At 39.8% G+C, this 26,395-nt stretch overlaps 1 protein-coding gene across 19 annotated transcripts in view; it reads left to right on the top strand.

The window, feature by feature from the left end:
• MACF1 (microtubule actin crosslinking factor 1) overlaps positions 1-26,395 on the top strand; it is a 402,996-nt gene that overhangs the window by 349,105 nt on the left and 27,496 nt on the right. For all 19 annotated transcript variants that reach the window (XM_089676708.1, XM_089676721.1, XM_089676720.1 and 16 more), the window contains 19 exons: positions 2,242-2,361; positions 2,920-3,027; positions 3,117-3,335; positions 4,049-4,252; positions 5,322-5,553; positions 11,302-11,528; positions 11,619-11,741; positions 13,495-13,596; positions 17,597-17,698; positions 17,816-17,989; positions 18,070-18,225; positions 18,867-19,064; positions 19,167-19,295; positions 21,652-21,822; positions 21,955-22,110; positions 23,643-23,849; positions 24,099-24,218; positions 24,400-24,569; positions 24,733-24,892. In XM_089676708.1, coding sequence (XP_089532834.1) covers positions 2,242-2,361; positions 2,920-3,027; positions 3,117-3,335; positions 4,049-4,252; positions 5,322-5,553; positions 11,302-11,528; positions 11,619-11,741; positions 13,495-13,596; positions 17,597-17,698; positions 17,816-17,989; positions 18,070-18,225; positions 18,867-19,064; positions 19,167-19,295; positions 21,652-21,822; positions 21,955-22,110; positions 23,643-23,849; positions 24,099-24,218; positions 24,400-24,569; positions 24,733-24,892 — 3,078 coding nt within the window. The remainder of the gene's footprint in view (positions 1-2,241; positions 2,362-2,919; positions 3,028-3,116; positions 3,336-4,048; positions 4,253-5,321; positions 5,554-11,301; positions 11,529-11,618; positions 11,742-13,494; positions 13,597-17,596; positions 17,699-17,815; positions 17,990-18,069; positions 18,226-18,866; positions 19,065-19,166; positions 19,296-21,651; positions 21,823-21,954; positions 22,111-23,642; positions 23,850-24,098; positions 24,219-24,399; positions 24,570-24,732; positions 24,893-26,395) is intronic.

Here is a 26,395-nt window from a genome sequence, read left to right as displayed (position 1 = left end):
TCCAATCACTGTCCAAATCTTGTAGACTTCACCTCCGCAACATCTCCAAGATATGCCCATTCTTAACCTCTGAAACCACTAAGCAACTTATTCACTCCCTGGTTATCTCTCGCCTTGACTATTGTAACTCCCTCCTCATTGGCCTACCTCATCGCAGGCTATCCCCTCTTCAGTCTATCATGAATGCTGCTGCCAGACTCATCCACCTTACTAACCGTTCTGTATCTGCCACCCCTCTCTGCCACCGGCAATGGGAAGCCACTGGCACTGGCTTCCCATTGCCCAACAAATATAATTCAAAACATTAACAACAACATATAAAGCCATTTATAACTCTTCCCCAAATTTCATCACCAATCTTGTCTCCAAATATCACCCAAACCGTCCTCTCTGCTCCTCCCAGGAGATCCTGCTCTCTAGCTCCCTTGTCTCCTCCTCCCATGCTCATCTCCAGGACTTTTCCAGAGCCCCCCCCATCCTCTGGAACAACTTATTCCTGAAGTCAGTATTTTAGCCTTGAACTTTGCACCTCAGCATTGATACATACCTATGACTGGTCAATAGAGTGGTATGGAAGTGTCCAAAGCTGGGTACTGACTGGGTACTGAATACTGACTATATTATGTTGACAAGGCAAGGCTACTCAAACTGCAAATTATACATGTGTGCTGGCACTTGGATACTCTTGTTATCAACTCCTAGAAGAGTTTACAACTGTTAAAATGAATCTAATTTAAAGCCTAAGTTTAGTCGCAATTGAAGAAACAAAAATGAACTCAGTAGAATGTGTCTTTTGTGCTGCTGGCTCCTGTATTAACTAAAATCATCTCCCATCATTCCCCCCGCCATAATCTTCTGGTGTGGCAAGGGTTAATAGAGTTGATGGACCTGTGACAGGCACTCATCAGGAGTGCCAGCTTTCCCTTCTCCATTCACAGAAGTTTTACAATAGCATTAATGAATGGAGGAGGCGGACCTTTAATTTATTCGCTAGTCCTCCTTCAGATTTTCTCATCACTGCGGTAAAAAACGAATGTTGATTTAACCCCACATACCGTTCAAAAAAATTGAACAAACAGTTAACTTAAACTTTTCAACTTAAATGATTCTAATAAATGGCCAGCTTTACAACCACCATATAAATAGTGTGTGGGGATTTAGGGGCTCAGTACATACAGGAAGAGGAAAGCCAAGAATCAAACCCTCTTTTTCAGAATACCCTAAAACCGTTATCATTAATAAACAGAATGGTGATGCCTCTATTCCACACATACTTTATTGAAATGGCTGTTTAGAGGGCGTGTGTTTTCTAGGAAATAAGTATCAGTTAAAAACACGAATCTGAAGGAGAAATGTGTCTTGTTAAAGTATAATTCAAGGCAAAACTTGTTTTAGATTTGAATGGAGTGCTGAGGGATTAGAAACACTGTCAGGTTTTTGTTTGCTGTCTGTGTCTGTGGAAATGAGATATACCCATTAATTGTCCTGATCATCAGTGTCACCAGGAATGAAAGTAAAAGTAACCCCAAACTTCAGTTGCCACCAGAACAGGAATAGAGGGGGAAATATTCTAAGGGATGCTTGTTAACATGACAGCTGTCTAGGGATATTCCTTACATTGGAAAGATATCATCTTGTTTCCTGTTAAGTCTACAGGACAAGAAATGAAGGTAAATCTCACTAATGGAATACAGATGGCAAAAATACTGAGAGCTGTTTTAACCCTCCTCTTCTTTATCCAAAGAAAAAAAATAGTTTTGACTTTAAATACACTTCAGCCGCAGCAAGCAAATAGATTCTCTTTCAACCCTCCCTGTTGCAGGGGGTGAATGAGAGTGAGACAGTCTGATACATATGGGTGGTGTTGCTGTTTCTAATGTTTTAGAGATTTTTCTTTCTGATTCCTTTTGTGCTTTTCCGCTACCTCTTTACAGCATTCAGAGAGAACTGTTATTCTGTTACCCTTGCAGCACATCCATTTTAGAGAACAAATAAAACTTGCTCACATGTTAAGCAGAAGAAAATATTTCTGTTGCTTCAATACAGTGAATTAGTGAATATATCAGGAAGATAGGATGATGAACCTGTCTTTGAATGCTAAGTAGAATGGTGAAGTAAAGTGATTTGAAAGGCGATTCACACTTTAACCAGAGCATTTTCTTGTTGCAAGTTTTAATGTCCAGTATGTCTGCAATGTATGCGCTTCATTGTCCTCCTCCGTCTTTGCTCCTTTCCTGCCAGTATGAGCAAGCTGCTGACGCAGAGTTAGCCTGGGTGGCTGAGACCAGGAGAAAACTTTTGGCACTTGGTCCAATCTGTTTGGAGCAGGATCAGACCACAGCCCAACTCCAGGTGCAGAAGGTACGATTAATGCTGACCCATCACATAGATGTCTGTTATTTTGGATCTTGTGCAGTATACATTATCATATTCTATAAGGTAGTGATTGTTATATGATAAAAATTATTGTGCTTGTTTTTTTTTAATCGTCCTAGAGAGAGGGGAAAGTGAGAAGAGCTTATGAATGTAGATTTCAAAGACATTTTTGACTATAGATACATAAAAGCACTGCTATTCTAATCCTTTGTCAGTAGGAATGCCAAGTTTTTGTTTGGCGCTTCCTATGCAAGTCGTAGAATATAGGCTTAATGCACACATCAAAACAGATCAGGTTCAAATCCCTTTTGGAAACAGCTGGGGTGGGCTTTTGTGGCACTGTGTTTTGTGTTGTAGCTCTGTTCTAGCATGTTTGAAATGGTTAATAATGGACCATTGCGAAGAAAGATATGAGTGAAGTGTTGTGCAACATTTCATTCATTTCTGTTGGCAGGAGCTGCATGGGAAATAATAATGGAAGTCTAGACTAATACTAAACTTGTAATGTTTTATCTTTTATAACTGAAGACTGTTTCTATGCAGGCATTCACTGTAGACATTATTCGCCATAAGGATTCCATTGATGAGCTCATCAGTACACAGGAAGAAATTCTGGGTACTTGTGGGGATGAGCAGAAAGCCACTTTAAAAGTAAGTGCTATATTACCTGTAAGGCTTGTTTTTTGTTAACACTGAAGATCAGATGTTCTGAAGCAATGTTTTTCATTTTGTTTTTTAAGGAAAAAACAAAGTCACTTCTGCAGCATTATGAGGATGTGAGCCACTTAAATTCTGAGCGCTCTGCACGTCTGGAACGGGCCCATGTTTTACTGGGTCAGTTTTGGGAAACCTATGAGGAATTAAATCCCTGGATTGAGGAGATGAAGACCACCATTTCCCAGCTGCCACCACCCGCTGTTGACCATGACATGCTGAGGCAGCAGCAGGAAGAGATAAGGGTAGGGCACCTTAGCTTTTTTTTTTTTTTTTTCCACATAATGTATGCTATTTATAAGGCAGTCCAAAAGCAATGGTTGATTTCCCAAGACACAGGATTGCAATTAGACCAGTAATATCACCTGGATTAGGCTCCAAAATGCAGTCAGTCTCATGACATTCACTGCCAGCCTAGTGTAACTTTCCATGCTTTTAAACTTTTGTCACAGTAAGTTCATGTTTTCATGAAAATATGAAGTAACTCTAAATATCCTGGCCACCTCTTTGGACCCTGCTGCACATAGCAGCCATGGTGCCCCTTGTTGCTGGTGTAGCAGTACGCATACTGTAATACACAGCCCCAGGTTGAGCATTCATCATAATACTCGTAATGACAAGCGTTCTGGTCAACGCATGAGAGGAGCTTCTTTGTTCTTGGACACCTACAGCTTCTCATTGGTCAGCATGACCACATGGCTGTGCTGACCAATGAGCCCCTGCCATTGCAAGTATTATATTGGATACTCAGTCTGGGCAGTCTATTATGGCGTTTAGACTGCTACGCTGGTAGCATGGGGCATTACAATCGCTATGTGCAGCAGGGTATGGAAGGGTGGCCAGGATATTTGGAGTTAGTTCATCTTTTCATATTTTGTCAAAAGATAAATGTACCCTTTAGGAAAAATTATTTGGAAAAGGGGAAACTTAATGTTTTACATTTTCTGGTTTCTTACAGCAACTGAGAGAAGCAGTGGCAGAACACAAACCACACATTGACAAGCTGCTGAAGATCGGGCCACATTTGTATGAGCTGAATCCTAAGGAAGGGGAAGCAGTGCAAGAAAAATACGCTAAAGCTGAAAAAATGTATTTAGCAATTAAGGAAGAAGTGCGCAAAATGGCTATGGCACTGGATGACGCACTTGCACAAGCCTCTCAGGTATTATAGCATGATATAACCATTTGTTTTATCATTATAGATTAACAGCAGGTCAGTGGCACTGGATAATCTTCTGTTACCTGCAATGGTTAGCCCCTGCATCTACTTAAAATTAAATATTTGCATCAGTTTAGTGTTGGTATATAGAGCAGCTTTGTTTTCAGGATAAAATAGAAAATCCTTAAAAATGAGTGTAAAACTGTACATGCTTGCTGATGATCATAGCCCTAGCCCTTGTAATGTCTTGGCAGTTAACAAACATAGCATACTGATGAAAACATTGAACTAGATTCCCCATGTTCATAAATGCTCATAAATCACTTTACAGAGTACAGTAAAACTTTATCATTCCATAATCATGAAGGAGCTTAACAGTCTACAGCCCCTTTCCACTATAGGGCCATATTGACCAGAAGCCACAGTTAAACTGACAGTGTGTTTTGAACTTTGGAAGAAAACCCATGCAGACACAAGTAGAACATACTAACATGTGGTAGGTAGTTTGATAGAATTTAACCCAAGACCCCAGAACTGCAAAACGAGTACGACTGCTCAATATGTTTGTCTTCATGAACACTTTTTGATAGAACTAATGCATAATTGTAGTAAGGAGAGAGTTCAAGTTCTGGATGGATATTGTCTTTTTTTATTAGTTGGTTGGCCTTTGCCCCATACCTGATATTGTAATGATACGTCTTCTTCATCCTCTGTAGACCCATACCCCACTAGTTCCATACATCAGACATATGCTTGTTTCATGGTTTGCTCATGTGTTAATGTGTTTGCATTGTTGAGTTGCTGTGGTTCATGCTGCACTAACCCCCCCATCTCTCCTCTCATTCACATCACCTCCCTTTCCTTGTGGAATGTGTTAACTTTCTGTTGTGCTGCCATGGTAACATGTCCTTGTCGGCCTGACTTCTCTGCATTTCAGATTGTGGAGGTAAGTGCCATCCTGCTTCATTAGTTTCTAACCTATACCTTACCAGTGACTACTTACACTGTGCTTTTCCAGTGCCATGTGTTTTTGGCATATCTATATTCTCATTCCTCTTTTTCTCCCTCCCAGTTCCATGACAAGATCGGGCCCATGTTGGAAACCCTGGAGAGCATGGCATCTCGTCTGAATATGCCACCTTTGATACCTGCTGAAGTGGAGAAAATTCGGGATTGTATTAGTGAGAATAAGAATAGCCTCATGGAGCTTGAGAAACTGCAGCCATCATTTGAGGCCCTGAAACACCGTGGAGAGGAGCTTATAAGCCGTTCACAAGGAGCAGACATGGATCCGGCGGCCAAAGGTTGGCTACCCCCAATAATGATGATAACTATAATTGTTTTGTTATTTCTTTGTGTGTAATATAGATAACTTGAAATATTGTGGCGCATAAATGACTAAATAACCAAACAATAATAAATGTTGCCCGCATTGAGCCAGGCAAAAAAGGGTTAGCAGCTGCCCCTAAAAAGTAAAATACAACAAATAAATACACAAATAGGTTGGCGCTACAATAATTGTGTATGAAAAATAGAAACAATTGAATAACACAGCGGACTCTCAACATCATCTAACAAATGATGTTCCTACATAAAAAATATATAGTGAACATAATTAAAGTGACAGTCCCATGAAGATGTAGTCCTGTAGACCAAAAAAATATGCTCTTTCACCACGTGCAGACAATAAGTGAATTTCTCACCAGAAAAAAAATTGACCCCCGGTTAAGGTGGTCAAATAACACTTTATCATAAATGTTGAGGACCAGCAACAGGCTCTCCTGGATCAGACCTCCCATTCTCCCAATAATAGGTATGGATCTAAGGAATCAGAGATAACTGCCCCCAGTTGGATGGTCACAAGACTCTGGGTATACCAATTGTAGATGGATTCATAATCCCAGGCTCTCCTCAAAATAAAGGCGATGCTCCAAGCAGCTCAAATAAACCACATGTATTAGATGTGCTCTAAGCGCAGGATTTGTTGAAAAATGGCATGACAAATAAGTGTATATCAATACACTCACATGTACAGTGGATATAAAAAGTCTACACACCCCTTTTAAAATGTCAGGTTTCTGTGATGTAAAACAATGAGACAAAGATAAATCATTTCAGAGCTTGCTCCACCTTTAATGTAACCTACAAACTGTACAACTCAGTTGAACAAAAAACTGAAATCTTTTAGCTGGAGGGAAGTAAAAATAAAAAACTAAAATAATATGGTTGCATAAGTGTGCACACCCTTAAACTGATCCTTTGTTGAAGCACCTTTTGATTTTATTCCAGCACTCAGTCTTTTTGGGTATGAGTCTATCAGCATGGCACATCTTGACATATTTTCCCACTCTTCCTTGCAAAAACACTCTAAATCTGTCAGATTGCGAGGGCATCTCCTGTGCACAGCCCTCTACAGATCATCCCACAGATTTTCGATCGGATTCAGGTCCGGGCTCTGGCTGGGCCATTCCAAAACTTTAATATTCTTCTGTTCATGTTCAACTTTCTATCAGAAGCCTGAAGGTTTTGTGCCAATATTGACTGGTATTTGGAACTATTCATAATTCCCTCTACCTTGACTAAGGCCCCAATTCCAGCTAAAGAAAAACAGCCACAGAGCATGATGCTGCCACCACCATGCTTCACTGTGGGTATGGTGTTCTTTTGGTGATGTGCAGTGTTTTTGCGTCAAACATATCTTTTGGAATTGTGGCCAAAAAGTTCAACCTTGGTTTCATCAGACCAGAACACATTTTCCCACATGCTTTTGGGATACTTAAGATGTGTTTTTGCTAAATTTTAGCCTTGGATGTTTTTCTTCATAAGAAAAGGCTTCCATCTTGCCACTCTACCCCATAGCCCAGACATATGAATAATACGGGAGATTTTTGTCACATGTACCACACAGCCAGTACTTGCCAGATATTCCTGAAGCTCCTTTAATGTTGCTGTAGGCCTCATGGCATCCTCTTAGACCAGTTTTCTTCTCGTCTTTTCATCAATTTTGGAGGGACGTCCAGTTCTTAGTAATGTCACTGTTGTGCCATATTTTCTCCACTTGATGATGACTGCCTTCACTGTGTTCCATAGTATATCTAATGTCTTGGAAATTCTTTTGTACTCTTCTCCTGACTGATACCTTTTAACAATGAGATCCCTCTGATGCTTTGGAAGCTCTCTTCAGAGCAGGGCTTTTACTCTCGGATGCGACTAAGAAAATGTCAAGAAAGACCTACTGGAACAGCTGAACTTTATTTGGGGTTAATCAGAGGCACTTTAAATGATGGCAGGTGTGCACTGACTCCTATTTAACATGATCTTGAATGTGATTGCTTAATTCTGAACACAGCTACATCCCCAGTTCTAAGTGTCTGTGCACACTTATGCAACCACATTATTTTAGTTTTAGATTTATCTTTGCCTCATTTTTTTACATCACAGAAACCTGACATTTTAACGGGCGTGTAGAGTTTTTATATCCACTGTAGTAGTTCCCAAAGAACCGGCACCAGCTTATGCGGCCTTTAATGCCAATAGTATGGCTGTCGTGCGCTCCAAGCCTCGCTTTCGATAAGCTGGATGTGACGTCACGGGAACCCAGAAGTGACAGCATCACTCTTCTACATACGTTTCACCTGGCGAAAACGTACGTAGAATCATGATCCTGTCACTTCTGGGTTCCAGTGACGTCACATCAGCCTGTCGAAAGCAAGGCTTGGAGCGCACGCCAGTCACACTCATAACTGGTGCCGATTCTTTGGGCACCACTACATGTGAGTGTATTGATATACATTTATTCGTCATGCCATTTTTCAATAAATAAATCCTGCACTTAGAGCACATCTAACATATGTGGTTTATTTGAGCTGCTTGGAGCATCACCTTTATTTTGAAGAGAGCCTGGGATTATGAATCCATCTACTATTGGTATACCCAGAGTCTTGTGACCATCCAACTGGGGGCAGTTATCTCTGATTCCTTAGATCCATACCTCTTATTGGGAGACTGGGAGGTCTGATCCAGGAGAGCCTGTTGCTGGTCCTCAACATTTATGATAACAAAGCGTTTTTTGACCACCTTAACCGGGGTAAATTTTTTCTAGTGAGTGAGAAATTAATTTATTGTCTGCACGTGGTGAAAGAGCATATTTTTTTGGTCTATGGGAGTACATCTTCATGGGACTGTCACATTAACACATTATGTTCACTATATATTTTAGGAACATCATTTGTTAGATGTTGTTGAGAGTCGCTGTGTTATTCAATTGTTTCTATTTTTGATACACAATTATTGTAGCGCCAATCTATTCATGTATTTATTTCCTTGTGTGTGTTAAAGTGATACAGAGCTGAAAGCGAAGTTACTATGGTAGTGGTAGCTGCAATTTGGGATATTCCTCTAAGCAAAATATGCCTCAAGCTTCTGAGAAGTTAAACATACTTCTAAATTTGCTTAACTTGCTAAAAACAAATTCAACTCCACATGGGAACTAAAAATCATTATTTTCATGTTGGTCAGAAAATGCCATCTTTATGGATAAATATTGAGATTTGCTGTTGATATACCACTAACTAATCGAATACTGTTTCAAATGTGAGTAGGAATGCAAAAGTAGAATATAATTTACTTATTAGACAAGTAACAGGTAGAAGCTACCCAAACAGTACGTGCAACAGATTGGATGCAGACCCAGTCTGACTAAGAATTTTGGGTCCTGCTCCTTCGGGGAAAAAAAAAGTCGATTGAAAAGGCAACTTTTGTCAAGCTTGGTGGTACCGATGGAGCCACCCACAGAACAAAACTTGATCCCTGTCCATTTCCAGAGTTAGTGTTTTCAGTGACCAATCACGTTATCACTATGTTTAACCAATCATGATAAGCACAGATAGAGTAGAGAACAGAGAAAGTATTTAAACAAATGTTCCATGCTTCCTGTCACATTGTTTTTACTCTCACTTAAAGCAGTCACAGTTGTGAACAGTGCAGATCTATGTGAAAGACACACTTGAGATGTAAAAGTGTATATAGAAGAAAGAGAGATGAAAAAATAATAAATAATCAGATTAACTAATTAGTGTTAGATTAGTGTTTTAATTGAGGCACATTCATTCATTAGTGTATTTTTATCTAGTCATCAGTGAATCACAGCCATTGTAAAGACAGCACACTCCTAGAAAATTCTTAAAGCTGAACCAAGGATTTAAACAGTTTATTAATTATATTCCTCTTTAGCCACAAAGATAAATCCACTGGGTGTGCACCAAACCAACGCCTTTGCAAACCCAGACATTGCCTTGTAAAAGTAGCAGTGACATCACATTGCTACATAGTTTCTGCAGAAAACAGAACTGTGGTTGGTGACCCAAAAGCTCCACCCACTACAGGCTGCCTGCAGAAAACTACAGAAGGGGGTTGGTATCCATGGCCAGTACTGCACAAGTAGAGAGGGCAGCAATGACTGGTTTTTAGTATAGAAAACTCCTGTACTGAGCTGTACACTGGATCACTACACAGATCTGAAAGAAATACACAAAGCATGAGGCAACGCAAAGCACCGAGATTCAGGCAGGAATATATAACTTTTTACAATTTTTGTTTATCCTGGAGTTCAGCTTTAATATGTGCAAATCTAAAATATAGGCACTTGTTTATTGACCATAAAGCCCTGAAATATGTATCACAACCTACACATTTAACACATGGGTGTCTCTATATTCAGGTTATTTAGAAGATGATTTTCCAAAAACATTTAGAATATCATTGTATCATTCGCTAACCCCATATACTAAGTTAAATTACCAAATTAGCTTTTCATGTGTGTAATTTGTATCTTGTCATGAAGGTTTTGATGGCCTCTTCCATGACTAGAAAGGTTTAAAGTAGAAAAAGTGGTATGTGGAGTGGTTCCTATAAGCAGAAAAAAAATTGTTCTTCTAGTCCCTTTCATTCTCCTGTGGATCACAGAAGTGCAGGTTTTTCTGCACTCCTGTGACCCGTTTTCAGCTGACATCAGGCTGAAGCCCACTGTCTTCACTGAGCTGGTACAGGCTGGAGAAAAATCTCGACTTTAAAGTTGGGATCCACCCCAGAGTCTGCAGCAGCAACCGGTCTTAGCCTCTCAGCGATCCGCTGAGAGCCTGAACCAACTGCTCCCTCCCTTCCACAGCCCAGTGCTCCATTGAATGCAGGGGGGGGAGGCAGAGCAGAGAGCGGTGACTAACAGTCACCGCTCTCTGCTTAGAGCAGCTGTGAGAACTTGGAGCTGGCTGGTGACAGATGCAGCATTGGACCGATGCTGCATCCATCTAGGTATGATTACAAAAAAAAAAAATTCCCGTGCTTCTCTTTTAATAAAATGTTGGGGAGAAGTTGGTGAGCAGTTGGTGTAAGATAAAGGAAAAAGCAGAGAAGCAGCAAGGCAATTCAGTTTTCTCTCCCAAAGAATTAAACAACATTATTGTAACATTATAGCAAACTAGAAGGTGAGAGGCTGCAACAAATTTTTGAACACAGTCAAGAGCAGTCAAGATTAATGATTGTATAATTTTTAACCAATACCTGCACTCCAGGAAGTAGATGCTGACCATGGTGGATGCCTGCACAACATTGGCTTTAATATTCTGGAGAGTAAGGAGTGGTGAGGGAGCACTGGTAAGGGGAATAGAAGGGGGGTGCAAATATTTTGTCACTTTGCCTTGCATGGGCAGGGGGACAGTGTGTCTTTAAGCATGAAAGTGGAAAGACCGAAGAGTTTGGGTTAGAAAGGGCTATAGTGCAGGGGAGTGCTGTAAAAAAGGGTGACAGCAAAGGGAGGGAGTGGGTACTACTATTTCTCTACGTTTAATTCTTTTATAGCTTTCCTTTACATATGAATAACCAAGTTGGAATCTGTGTTCTTCTTGCCATAGTTGATCCATTACTAGGTTGCCTTTTTACCTTTACATTTATCTTGAGAGTTTCAACCTAAATCACCAATACATCTACTTTGTCCTAAGGTGTAAAATCTTGGAATCTTTTGATAACTACAAATATACATTTTCTTTTTGTTTCAGCCATCCAGGATAAACTGGACCAGTTAGTGTTCACCTGGGAGGACATCAAAGCTAGGGTAGATGAACGGGAGATGAAATACTTAGACGTCCTTGAGCTGGCAGAGAAGTTTTGGCTAGATATGAATGCAATGTTGACAACAATCAAAGACACTCATGAGATTGTTCATGATCTGGAAAGTCCCGGTATTGACCCATCAATGATTAAACAGCAGATTGAGGCTGCAGATGTAAGCAACATCTGGAAATGGCTCTTTCTACTCTTATTCCAAAATAGGTCTCACAGCAGGTAGTAAATTTGATTTTATGTTTGTTTGCAGACTATTAAGGAGGAGACTGATGGACTCCATGAGGAACTGGAGTTTATCCGCATTCTTGGAGCAGACCTCATATTTGCTTGTGGGGAGACAGAAAAACCAGAAGTCAAGAAAAGCATTGATGAGGTGTGTCATAATCCTACTCTACTTGGATGACCTTCATATATTGGCAAAGCCTGTGTACCAATTTTTATTCCTAGAAGGGTTGCTAAAATGAGAAATCACATATTACATTACTTTCAAGCTACTGATGCAGACTAAAGTGAATCGAACCCTAGTTATTAGTAGAATTTTGTTAAAAAATTTAAATTTTAGGAATGTTTGATTTTTTTTTTTGTTACTGGCGTCAAATTGACCTATCTTTTCGACCATAGTGATGAGCAAATTCGAAGGAGCAAGGTGGAATTTTTTTTTCAAATGAGTTTCTAACCGTGAATGTGGTTTTAAAAGGTCCATTCACGCCAAACTTGAATGTAAAAAGTTAACTTTTTTTTTTTTTCTTTTTCTTTCGAACAACATTTGTCATGTTCTCATATGTACTTATTAGAATTTTCATATTCATTCTCAAATCTACTAGTATATGGCCAGCTTTATACATAAAAAGAACACTAAAGCATCATCACTGTATAGCTCCAATACACAAAAAACACAACCTGCATATGTAATTAACAAATATAATGTTGTTTGCTGCATAAATTATTGTCTGCAGTGCTTATAAGGCTGCAAGGCTTTTATTGCGGTTTCTAAAGTCATTGGGGAGATTTTCTTTCTTTTTATGTTACCAAGAAAGGAAGTGAGCTAAATCTCTTCAAGGGTGCAGACAGTAATAAACTTTTTTCTTTTTTTTTTTTTTTTATGTAGTGTGTGGAAGTTTTAGAAACTTTGGCAAATTGTTGTTGTCTTTGCCCCCTTTAGGAGTAATACCTAATTTCCTGTGTGATTAATAGGACAGAAAGTTGGGTAAAATCTTCCTAACGGGCACAGATGGCAATAAAAACAAAACTCTTTCCCAGTCTAATGAAAACCAAAAAAAAAAGTTTGGCTAAATTTGCTTTGTTGATCCATTTGCAACATAATGGTTGCACTTTATCAATCTCTAGGATATTTACAGGAAGGTGTAATGTAAATCCATTGTCGTTTCCTTTGTAATACTTCTAAACCTTTTAGTTAAAGGGATTTTCAGCATAACTTTCTTTATATTCTGTGTTTTTAAAGTATGCTCTTTACAAGATTCAAAGCCAATTGCAGGAATGAATTCTTTAATGCTGAAAACATCTGGCAGCCCAGACATTTTTTGTCCGTGCAGGGGACAGTTGGTGTCAAGTCTCATGACTAACCCAGTTCCTTTGCAGATGTTTTAAATTCCTTGCTCATGTGGATAAAGTGATATTAAAGGCAATTAAAAAAAAAAAATAACAAACATATCATACTCACCTGCTCTGTGCAGTGGTTTTGCAAAGAGCAGCCCCGGTCCGCCTCTTCGCGGGTCCCCCACTGGCCCCAACCTCCTGCCAAATTCCCCCAGAGCAAGCAGCTTGCTCTGGGGGCACCCAAGCAGGCTTGCTCCCGAGCCACTGCTCTGCGTGTTCATTCACACACACAGCCGTGGCTCGGCCCCGCCCCCTCTACTATCTTGCTGGTTCACTGGCTGTGATTGACAGCAGCAGAAGCCAGTGGCTTAGTGTAGTGTGAACATCCTGAAAGTTAACATGATTATAATACTGATAAAATAGTACATCATTAATGGCTGTCTATTAGGCAGGGATGATCTTTATCTTTTAAATATGGTACTTTCAAATATTATATTGTGTATCTTCTGGCACCTTTCTAAATGTCGTTAATCTTTCATAAAGGAACCTGTTGCTTTTTTTTTCGTCAGATGAATACTGCCTGGGAAAATTTAAAGAAAACTTGGACAGAACGCCTGGAGAAGCTTAGAGATGCAATGGCTTATGCAGTACAGTACCAGGACACTTTACAGGTACTTTACCAGCAAAGTCTTTATAATTAGGTTTCCCTTCATAGTTGGGCTACTCTAAATCCTAAGATTCAAGGCTCGTTTACACTTTGTGCGGTGACCTGGGTTAACCCGCACTGGACTGTATTTTGCAGTGCCTATGTTTATTATGTGTGATATTGGAAATATAAGACAGACCTTCAGTATGATATTTCTTGTGGGTTGGTGCTCTCAGTACTCAGTTTAACTACTGCAATACCATGCACTTTTATCCCCTTCCTGCCCATGCCAGCTTTCAGAGCTGTTGCACTTTGAATGACAATCGCACGGTCATGCAATACTGTACCCATATGACATTTTTATAATTTTTTTGCACAAATATAGCTTTTTTTCCTTATTTTTTTGCTAAATAAACTAAAAAAAGATCAAAAAGTTTGAAAAAAACCCTGTTTTTTTTCTGCGTTTCTCTTAGAACATTTTAAAAATAATTGTTCTTCATAAATTTATGCCAAAATGTAATTTCTCTGAAAATAACCCAAATCAATGTGTGTGTTATTTAGCCTGTAGGAAAATTATAGAGTCCACAAACTTTGGTGTGTGTGTGTATAGTTTCAAAGGTAGCTATGACACTGTGTTTGAGATAAATGCCCAGGTGCTCACCCACATAGAAATCCATATAAATCCAAATCTAGTTTAGAGGCACTCACAGGTTTTGCAGAGGAAGATCAAAAACAGCAGTGTTGTTATTGTTAACGTTTCAATGAAGCTCAGTCCATTTTTCTCAAGACACTACAACATAGAAGAGAACAGACTAATAAACCCAAAGTCCCACCCACCATACACCCCTAGCGGTGACCTCACACAGTGCAAGGATTAAAAGACATACAGGGAAAAGATAAAAAAAAAAGATCACAAAAGGAGTAAAACACAATAGTTCATTAAAAAAAAACTAAATATGCAAAATCCTAGCTGAAAACAAGCTATTAAAATGGTTCATACGTAAAAATGACAAATTGCAGAAAATGTGGAACAAACAAAGCAGGTAATGAATACTCACAAGATGGCTGCCACAGCAAATGGCAAACACCAGGCAGGCATGGACCATCCATAATAAGTACCATGCAAAAATATTAAAACAAGCGATATGCTAGGACAGCAAAGCAATACATGAAAAATTACCAAATGGCCACAAAAATACTAGCCAAGACCAAACAACCCAAATGTGCCAAAAGTAAACAATTATAGGAGTGTGAATAGCACCTGATATAAGACCATAGATTCATGGAAAACACCAACAGTGCACAAAAATAGGAATATGTGCAAATGCACATAATATAAATCAATACTCCACAACCAGAAAGAAGCCTAAGGATTCAGAAATATGAATAGTTGCATAAGAGGAATGATGGTGGGAGCCCCAAGACTAACACCAGTAGGAAAAAAAGTATACCACGAAAATCAGAAACCGTGAGTACGGAAATCAAGGGATTTCTGTTAAAGAAAAAGAGTATGCACACCCAGAACACCACACAGAGGAATCAATTTGTGCTATATTAGACTGATTCCTCTGTGTGGTGTTCTGGGTGTGCAAATAGAAACCTCACTTGAGCGGAGTCAGCATATGCTGAGGTGCGCAGAAGTCGCCAACTGTCTGCAGAGTCAATAGCTAAAGACCTGCAAACTTCATGTGGCCTTCAGGTTAGCACAACAATGCATAGAGAGCTTCATGGAATGGGTTTCCATGCCAAGCAGCTGCTTACAAGCCTTATATCACCAAGTTAAATGCAAAGCCTCGGATGCAGTGGTGTAAAGCATGCCCCCACTGGACTCTTAAGCCCTGGAGATGTGTTCTCTGGAGTGATGAATCACGCTTTTCTGTCTGACAATCCGATGGACATGTCTGGGTTTGGCGGTTTCCAGGAGAACAGTACTTGCCTGACTACATTGTGCCAAGTATAAAGTTTGGTGGAGGGGGGATTTTATTTTGGGGGTTTTCAGGGGTTGGGCTTGGCCCCTTAGTTCCAATGAAGAGAACTCTTGAGGTGTCAGCATACCAAGACATTTTGGACAATTTCATGCTCCCAACTGTGTGGAAACAGTTGGGGATGATCCCTTCCTGCAACATTACTGCGCACCAGTGCAAACAGCAAGGTCTATAAAGACTTGGATGAGTGAGTTTGGGGTGGAGGAACTTGACCTGCCTACACAGTCCTGACCTCAACCCGATAAAACACCTTTGGGATGAACTAGAGCAGAGACTGCGAACCAGGCTTTCTCGTCTGACATCAGTGCTTGACAAATGTGCTTCTGGAAGAATGGTCAAACATCCCCGTGGACAGCCTTCCCAGAAGAGTTGACGTTGTTATAGCTGCTAACTCAATATTGAACCCTATGGACTAAGACTGGGATGCCATAAAAGTTCATGTGCGTGTCAAGGCAGGCATCCCAATACTTTTGGCAATATAGTGTGTGTGTGTGTGTGTGTGTGTGTGTGTATACATACAGTTAGGTCCATATGTATTTGGACACAGGCACGATTTTTAGTTTTTTTTCCAGGTATTTACCAAAACATATTCAAGCTGCTATAGTTATATAATGGATATGGGCTGAATGTGCACACTCTCAGGTTTAATTTGAGGGTATGTACATCCAAATTGGAGGAAGGGTTTAGGAATTACAGCTCTTAAGAGAAGTGACCAGAGCAATACAGTGTTACCATAGTAACAATGTACTACTCTGGGGAGGTGATCAGGATTTTTTTTTTCACACACTGATTGCTTATAACTGAATTTTTCAGTTATAATCATCCTTTTTTTGTTTTTGTTAAATGAAAACTATTCATTCAGTGTTTACTGTTGTAATTAGCTGTGATTGGCCACAGCTAATCACATGGTACAGATGGGCAGTGATTGGCCCTGTCTGTACCATGTGATCACTGTGATCAATCACAAAGCTCATCATGATAGTACACAATGAAAGGCATCAAAGCCTTTCTGTACGATTGTCATGTGATCTGCTGTGATTGGCATGGCGGGCAGTACAGTGATCTGTCATTGGCTGTGTCCAGTGGACACAGCGGGTGACAGATCGCACCACCGTGTGGCCCAATCCAGTGAGGACATCATATGGCTTCCCCCGACCGTCATGTTACAATGGTCAGGGCAAGAAGGGGTTAAAGACATTGGCAGTGCAGTATTTGTAGCTTTTTTTTTTTTCAGTAGCATCTCAGATAAAAACGTATTGCTGTTTCCTAATCAACACCTAGTTGATTAAAGGCTTTACTATACGTGGTGTGAAAAGCGTTACTTGCTTGTACTTATGCTTCCTATAAAAGAGATCAGTGGAAATATATATTTTTTGAATCTTCTCCAGTGCTGCAAAATGACACACGTTTCAGTTCCCATATGTCAAAGTGGCAGCTGCGGGGGTGGGGAGGGGTCACCGACACCGGATAGGCAATGGAAGTTGGCAGGTGATATCACAGAGCCATTGTTTAGTGCTCCCTGACCAAGCAGAGCCACTGCTCTTAATCATGTGACTGCACTGGAGCAGATTAAAGAAAAGGTACTATATTTCCACTGATCTTTTATAAATGCTATGTAGCACAGGTAGGAGCTGGGGACTTTTTTTCAACAACACTTAAAGTTAGCCTTGACATTCCTTACAGTGATATCAGGATACCAGCATAAACTAAGAGACGCTTCCTCTCTTCTTTACTTTTGTGTTTTTAAAACTGTTTGTACTTTGTTATTAGAGCCTTTTTAGTAGTGGTGTGTAGGGTAGTAGGTTAGCCTCTTGGTAGACTGAGATTGCAGATATCACACAACATATTACAAGCAGACCAGAAACACTTATGTTTCCTAACAGATCAGCATAGGGATATGCCATGTTCCAATCAGCAGTATATAGAAAGGCACTGCCAAGCATATCGCATTTCACGTTTTTCCTTCTCTGATAAATGTAAGGGAAAATGTTAGATTATACAATGAATGTTAAGCAAAAAAAATGTATTCCTTTGTTCTAGGCAATGTTTGACTGGCTGGACAATGCTGTTATAAAACTTTGTGATATGCCTCCTGTGGGAACTGACCTCAATACAGTGAAAGAGCAGATCAATGAAATGAAGGTAAGCTAGACCTTTTAGATAAAACTCTTGGTAGAAATACATGAGCTACAGTATATTTAATGGCTTCTGTGCCTTATTGGAAAGTTTTGTTAAGAAATGTGATCCTTTTGTTGGCAGGAGTTTAAGGTGGAGGTTTATCAGCAGCAGATTGAAATGGAGAAGTTGAATCATCAAGGGGAACTGATGCTGAAGAAAGCCATTGACGACACCGATCGGGACATCATCCAAGGACCACTTACAGAGTTGAAACATTTGTGGGAGAATCTTGGAGAGAAGATCACACACAGACAGGTGGAGAATGAGTACATTGGGATGTTGTATTTGGATGTGTTAACTATCACTTTCCTAACTTTGTGTCTATGTATCCATAGCACAAGCTTGAGGCTGCCCTACTGGCTCTTGGCCAATTTCAGCATGCACTGGCTGAAGTAATGTCCTGGCTGACACATACAGAGGAACTTCTGGATGCACAGAAGCCTATTAGTGGTGATCCCAAAGTCCTTGAAATTGAGCTTGCAAAGCACCATGTACGTCTGTAAAAGGATATATTACTTGTTTATGTAACTAATGTTACTGCTATAGTGTAAATAGTGCACTGTTTTTGTTTAGTCCAATGAATAGTGTTTGGCTTATACAGTTGATGTTCTTGTTTAAATCTTTGATAATTCAAAGTAAATTTGTAATCAGGATAATGTAATTAGCATTATATTTTATTTCTATCAACCAGGAAAAAAGACATTTGTTTCCTGTATGCATAGACATACTTTGTGTATCCTCTATGCAGATTCCACCATGTTGATTTGTGTAACAATGAGACTCTCCTGTCCTGTAAAGGATTAGATATTCTTATGTTTGAGTCCTCTCTTCTACTGTTGCTAGATGTATATGCTACTCCTAAGCTAGCTTCCACAGCCCAATAAAAATGTAGTTAGCCCCAATGATTGACAGTGTAACCCAGAAAGAAACCCATAAAACCCCCTTTTTCTTGGCTTATACCAAGCACATTGGGCCTTATATGTAAAGCAAGATATAATCTGTAATAATTTTGAAGAGTAAAGCATGGGACAAAGGTTTTTTTGTTCACGTTTCACTCACATATAAGAGCCCTTCAACAAACCTGTACATGATAACTATGTTTTTGTTACTCCCTTCATTTCTCAATTTACAGGTGCTGAAAAATGACGTGCTTGCTCATGCAAGCACAGTGCAAACTGTGAACAAAGCTGGTAATGAACTGCTTGAATCTAGTGCTGGAGATGATGCTAGCAGCCTTGGAGCTAAGCTGGAAATTCTGAACCATTTATGGGATTCTGTACTACAGAAAACTGAAGAAAGAGAGCAGCAACTAGATATGGCTCTTCAGCAGGTGTGTGCAATATCAGTTATTCAATGGCAGCTAGAATAATAATACAGAAAAATTGTAAGTCTCCATGGTATGAACTGGGATGTGTCATTCTTCCCTATTTAGGCTCAAGGCTTCACAGGGGAAATTGAAGATTTTATCCAGTGGGAGAGCAGAATAGAAAGCCAGCTATCAGCAGCAAAGCCCACTGGTGGACTACCAGAGACTGCTCGGGAGCAGCTGCAGGCTCACATGGTGAGGACGCTATGTGTAGGGTAAACACAAAACTCAGTGGTCATTGTATTAAGTGCATTTATTTAGTAGGAGTAGCACCCCTTTTTTCATTCAGAACAGCTAAAATACTTTTGTGGTTATAAGAAGGTGCTGCAAACCCCTTAGAAAGGAGTTTAGTATTCATTGTTCTTAGCGTTGGAACGTGCTAGTGTTTTTGGCTGCTGTACCCATTCTTCATGTTATGTATTTGAAGATTTCCCTCTGAACCCAACTGTTGTAAAGATTTTTTTTTTACCACTTCCTATGCATAGACCCCATATAAGTGGCATGGGCTTCAAGTGGTTAAAGCGGTAGTAAACTGCCAAAAAAAAAATATTTGCAAAAAAATGTCCCCTGCAAAATAATAGCATTATTTGCTAGTATGCACCACATACTAGCTCATTATGAAAGACTTCCCTTAGAAAGAAGCCTTCCAGCGGTGCACTGTCATCGCTGACAGGGCTTCCATCTTCCTCCAGTCTTCCGTCCAGGTTCGCAGGCTCTGGCCGTGGCACAGAACTCTGAAGGAACAGCGCAAGAATGCCGTTCCTTCAGAGCACATGCATTGGTGACGTCATCGGCTGCAGAGATGCTAAATATCTCCTAAACGGTGCAAGTTTAGGAAATATTCCCTGTACAAGCATTTCATCGCTGCTGGTTTCAAAGCTGTAATTCATCTGATGCTCTAACCAGGAAAGCAGTAATCAAGCACAATCCAAAACATGATCTGTGAATGGGGGAGTGTGTGATCAGTCACAGGATTCTGTTACCTATTTACAGATCATGTTACAGGCAGTGTAATCTGTAAACAAAATGGAGAAATAGATAGGAGGCATGCTAGGGGAAGCCGTTAACCCCCCACAATGCTAAAAAGTCAGCAGCAGGAAGAGAACAGATCATCCCTGCAGCTAAGGTTGCTTCAGAATCCAGCAGCCTGCATAACGTTGGACATGTTTCATTACAGATAAGTTATGTACTTAAAGCTGCAGAGAAAAAAAGTTTAACTAAACTTTTACAAGGCTTTTCTACAGGATGGTTACCACTGGGGTAGCTGCATTTTGCTTCTTAGACATGCTTACCCTGTTTCCGCACTCTATTCTGTGAAAAAAAAAAACCCACAGGGGATTGCCCTCACCCACACCCATATCACAGTGGAAACATTCGCTCTGCCGAAACCCTACACAATACTCAATCTCATAGTGTGGATGCTTCCCTTGCACTGGAGCAGGACTTTACCACCGGTCTCTGCATCCGATGCTAGCTCTATCTCAGGTTCGCAACAAGTGGCTTATTTTCTAGAACTGTGTCACTCAGTCTAACCATACAATCTTGGTTCAATCAACCTCCGATCCACCATAACAAGGCATTATGAGGATCCACCCCATCAATTAATTAGGCAGGCAGGAGCTCACATCACACAGCTGCCAGCATATCCAAAGACGACTGTACAATATTACGTAGTGCATGGTCAACCTTAATCCTTAGTGCAAATACCCAAATAAAATTATAAATATATACAAAAAAATCACCAGCAGGCCAAAAGAAAAAAAAAAAATTCCTCCATCACACAAATGAAAACCGGCCGCTGTCAGAATTCACTGATCCACTGCTGCAGCTGAATGGCTGCAACCACTGATCAACAAAAGTTTCCCACGTCCTTTCAACAGAATTATGAATATTTATTCTGTGTCTTTTACTGTACTTCAAGTCATGGAAATTACAGGTTAGTCAAAGATCCCTTATTTAGCCAAACTTCAGCTTTTAATGCTTTGTCTGTAGACAGTTCTGGGCATGTGCAAATTTAAAGCTTGATATTTTTTTTATATTTGTAAAATGTGTATTCTGTTGTGTTAGTGTGCACCCAAATACATGAAAATATGTGCTCAATAAACAGTTTAGAAAACAATGTGCAACTATTGTATTCTATGGGGTTTAAAAATAAAAAAAAATGCCCTGGACATTAAGTGGTTAAACAGTTATGCTTATAAATAGTTTATAGTGTTTGAAAATCCCATAAAAGCCCTGCAAAATGTATTGATCCTTTTATTGTACGATATATATATACCTCAATTTTGATCATCCATTAAAATGTTTTGGCTATGTAAAAGTATTGTTTTATTACCTAGCATGCACCTTATTCAAGGTTTTGACAAGTGTGTATTTATTTGCATATATGTTCACCTCTTTAAAAATGTTGTAGTGCTTTACTACTTTTTTCTTTTTTGCCCTATTTGGTTTTGCATTCTGATTTACTCTTTTCATATGTTGAGAAATTACTTTGTTTACTATATGCGCGACTCACATTCTAATTGATAGTTTATTAAATATTTTCTCTTAGGAGTTATATGCTGAGGTCAAAGCCAATGAGGAACTATATAAACAACTTTTAGACAAGGGGCAACTAATGCTGCTTAGCCGGGAAGATGCAGCCAGTTCTGTCACCGATCAGAGTGTGAACATATTGAAGAGAAAGTGGCAAAACATTAACAATAAGGTCGAAGAGAGGAAGGTAATGCATGACCTTGCATAACCTCACGTGGACAGTTTTCAGAACCGAAATGTATTGAATGTCTAATAATGGTGGCTTTGGTCTTGTAGCTTCCGTCTGCATGTGTTACATCTTGTCACTTTTTACCCACAGGGAAAACTAGAAGAAGCTCTTAGTTTGGCCACTGATTTCCAGAATTCATTACAAGACTTTATCAACTGGCTGACACAAGCTGAGCAAAGCCTGAATGTAGCACCACCCCCAAGTCTCATTCTGGACACTGTTCTTTTCCAAATTGATGAACATAAGGTAGGTTCCTTAAAGCCCATCTCTCGGATAAAACTATCCAAATTTCCACCCATCCCCTCAACCCCCCTTTTAACATTGCTTTCAGTATCCCCATCTCCAGAATAAAACTATCCCCTTTCCAACCCCCCCTCTGACCGATCGCTGACAGTAAAGCAAAAAAATAAACCCTATCAAAATTTGCTTACCAAAATCCATGGTCACGTGATCCTCCTGCCCCAAGTATTCTCTTTTTGTTTACATCAGGTGTGGTCCTTCTTTAGGTGTCCATGTCACCATGACGTGGACACTTCTTACTGACTCCATACATGAGGGTTTTTTCAGGATCCAGAAGTGGGGTGATATTATTGCAAGAAGACCATAGGGAGGGACCATCTGTAGCAATATATTAGTTGTCCCCACACCAAGAAATGGTCATGGTGAGGAACCTGGATGGGGAATTTAGGAGAGTATAACTTGTTTTAAAGGTATTCTGCTTCCTCAGGAAGCAGAATAAACAGGAGTATGGGAATTATTAGAGAATCAAAATCACACATCCATGTAGGTTGAAGTGGATAGCCCTGTGTCTTTTTGTAAACCTTATAAACTATGAATTTAAGTAAAATATAAAAAAAGTAACCCTGCGTGTAGTGTAAAAAAGTGTACTGAAATAAAAATAGTGACTGCATCACCTAAAAAAACCAATCTGGATACAAAACGTGTTCATATGCAGTTAAACAGATTAAGCTGCACTGCCCCCTTTAAGAGTACATTTGTAACTTGGCAAAGTGATCAATACATAAGTTATGTAATCCAAAACAAACAAGGGAGAATAAATAAACAATGAAATAAGGAAAGTGCCAAATGTAAGAGTCTCAAAAGAGACAATAATATCTTGGAGATCTGAAACCAACTGAGTGCTGTGAAAAAGACAAAGGTGCTACAATCACCAGCATCAATCAGTCTGAGCGTATTAATCCAGCAATGGCTCCTAGATAATGCACGCAACAGGTGTAGTAAACATAAAGATGAACCTCTATCCTCTGAAGACAATTTGCAGAGAAACACATCAGGCAGAGCCGGACACATGACATCATCACGCATACCAATGAGCACCCTAGCAGTGCATACTGTATACGATATGCAGACATGATTTATGGCCACTGTAAGTGCAATTTTTAAAAAACTGAAGCGGTTTTTATTCCACTGCTCTCAGAGACTCCTCTGTTGGTTTCAGTTGTCACACCAAGATATTATTGTCTCTTTTGGAATTCTTACATATGTCACCTTTGTTTGTTTTGTCTTATGTATATTATGTATTGATCACTTTGATGGGTGTCACATTTTTTCTTAAAGGGGCAGTGCACCTTAATTCAGCTATAAATGCAGCTATATGTAGGGAAAAATTACCTTGCAGGATGGGTTTGAGGGGTGGAGGAGGAATGAAAATGGGGTCACATTTTGCTTAGAAGGTACTTTAATTAACGTCTCTCAGTCACTTTGCTTGGTTAGTTAGACATTGCTACAACTGTCATTCTTTACCTATGTCATTACAGATTTTTGTAAATGAAGTTAATGTTCATCGAGAGCAAATTATTGAGTTGGACAAAACTGGGAACCAGCTGAAATTTCTCAGCCAAAAGCAGGATGTGGTCCTGATTAAGAACTTACTGCTCAGTGTTCAGTCCCGCTGGGAAAAAGTGGTTCAACGATCAGTGGACAGAGGAAGATCCTTAGATGATGCAAGAAAGAGAGCAAAACAGGTTTGAATTTTGAAAAATACATTTAGACAGTTGTATTGTTTTTGTCTTCTATATAGAAAAGGTATAAATGTATAATACTGTTGTATGTTATACTGTTACAGCTGTTACATGAGCCATGTCTTGAGTACATTGTGTAAACCACAGCTGATAATAGGAAAGTCCTGGCGACCCCTATTCTGTCACCGAGTTAAAATATAATTTGCTTTTGTGTTTCTTGTTGTTGATATGGCCCTGTTTCATATGTTCCAGTTCCATGAAGCCTGGAAGAAACTGGTTGACTGGTTGGAAGAGGCAGAGAATCACCTAGACTCTGACATGGACATTTCTAATGATCCAGACAAAATCAAGCTACAGCTTACCAAGCACAAAGTAAAATGATGTCTTGTGTGTTGTAAATGTTTTGGGTCTTTTGTATGTATGTGTGTGTGTATATATGTATATATATATTTTTTTTATTTCTTTTTGTCTGACATTCACAAAAGTGAACATGAGGCACAGTTTCCACCCAATGATTTAATGAACATCTCCCTTTCTTGCTTTGACACCATAGGAATTCCAGAAAACCTTAGGAAGTAAACAGCCTGTTTATGACACAACTGTAAGGACAGGACGGGCATTGAAAGAAAAGGCCTCGTTAAGCGACGATGTACAGAAATTAGATCACCTCCTTGGAGAAGTGAGGGATAAATGGGACACTGTGTGTGGAAAATCTGTGGAAAGGTAATTTTCACTGATGCTGAAATTAGCAAAGATTACATGCAAATTTAATTAGTGCTTGATAGAAATTATCATGACCATTATATGCCAAGTATTTTTTTGGGAGTTATGTGTTTTGTACAACAGCATTCTTGAGGTAACAGTTTTCCCTGGGTTTTCTTTGCAGACAGCATAAGTTGGAGGAAGCATTGCTTTTCTCTGGACAGTTTATGGATGCCCTGCAGGCCCTTGTGGATTGGCTTTATAAGGTGGAGCCCCAGATGGCTGAAGATCAACCTGTACATGGAGACTTGGATCTTGTAATGAACCTGATGGATGCTCATAAAGTAAGAATTTGAAGGCTAAAGTGTAATATTAATTTGTCCATACCCCTAGACATTTATACTTACTGAGCCCACGCAACTACGCTGCCTCCTTGATTCCCTCATTTTAGTGTTTAAGCAAGCACATGACCTCCAGTCAGCCAATCACCAGGCCCAAACAGCGTCACAATTGGCAGAACATGAATGACTTCATCTACCTATATAGGCTCCAACACAAGCCAATTTTAGAGCTTAGCCAGAGTGAGATAACGCAATAAAGAGGCAGCGAGGGGGTGTGGCTGGGTAACTACAACCTCAATTCCAAAGAAGTTGAGATGCTGTGTAAAACCTACATAAAAACAGAATGCAATGATTTGCAAATCTCATAAACCCATATTTTATTCCCAATAAAAAAGCTATCAAATGTTTAAACTGAGAAATTGTACCATTTTAAGAAAAAAAATAAGGTAATTTGGAAATTGATGGCAGCACAGCATCTCAAAAAAAGTGGGACTGAGCCATGGTGTAGCATCCCCTCTTCTGTTAACATCACTCTGTAAAAGTCTGGGAAGCAGTTGCTGGAGTTTTGGGAGAGGAATGTTCTCCTATTCTTGCCCAATATAGGATTCTAACTTTTTAACAGTCCTTGGTCATCCTTTTCTGTGTTCTTAATTTCAAACGCACCAAATATTTTCAATTTGTGAAAGGTCTTGACTGTAGGCAGACCAGTTAAGCACCCAGATTCTACTACGAAGCCATGCTGTGGTCATAGATGCAGTTTAGCATTGTCCTGCTGGAATATGCAAGGCCTTCACTGAAAGAGACATCGTCTGGAGGGAGCAATATGCTGCTCTAAACTTGGATATATCTTTCTGCATTGATGGTGCCTTTCCAGATGTGCAAGCTGCCCATTCCATATGCAGTAATGCACCCCCATACCATCAGAGATGCAGACGTTTGATCTGAGCACTAATAACAAGCTGGAAGGTCCTTCTCCTCTTTAGTCCAGAGGATGCGGCACCCATGGTTGCCAGAAAGCATATTACATTTCGATTCATCTGACCACCCAGCTACTCTTACAAATTCAGTGCCATTTCACATATATGCAGATTTGAATGTGGTTGGAACCGCATTCAATCCACATGACGTGAAATAACATTGCTTCCTATGGTGCCTGTGCACAGGATTTCAGTTCAGGATCAGGATTCAGCACAGTTTGATCTCCTCTCCCCCTCCTTTCCACCTCATGAAAACCAGAAAAGGCTTGCAAAACCACATGCAAACTGTCCCTGAACCTGTGCACAATACAATCCGCAGCTATGTCACAAAAACCAGTCCTGAACCGCTGAACAAGTAGATTGCGATTAGCACTGAAACCGTACCTTGAAATCCAGAACCCATGTGTGAATCTGCAGTTAAGCTTTGGCCCAGAAAAGGCAGCAGTATTTGTGGATCAAGTTCAGATTTGGCTCTTTCTTTGCATGATGGTGCGTTACCCTGTATTTTTGGATGGCACAGCAAAATGTG

This window comes from Staurois parvus, unplaced genomic scaffold (genome assembly GCF_062004578.1).
Source record: "Staurois parvus isolate SC_StPar_1 unplaced genomic scaffold, SC_StPar_1.0 ptg000172l, whole genome shotgun sequence".
Taxonomy (NCBI): domain Eukaryota; kingdom Metazoa; phylum Chordata; class Amphibia; order Anura; family Ranidae; genus Staurois; species Staurois parvus.
The sequence above is the reverse complement of the archived record's forward strand: the minus strand, read 5'-3'. Positions and strand labels throughout refer to the sequence as shown.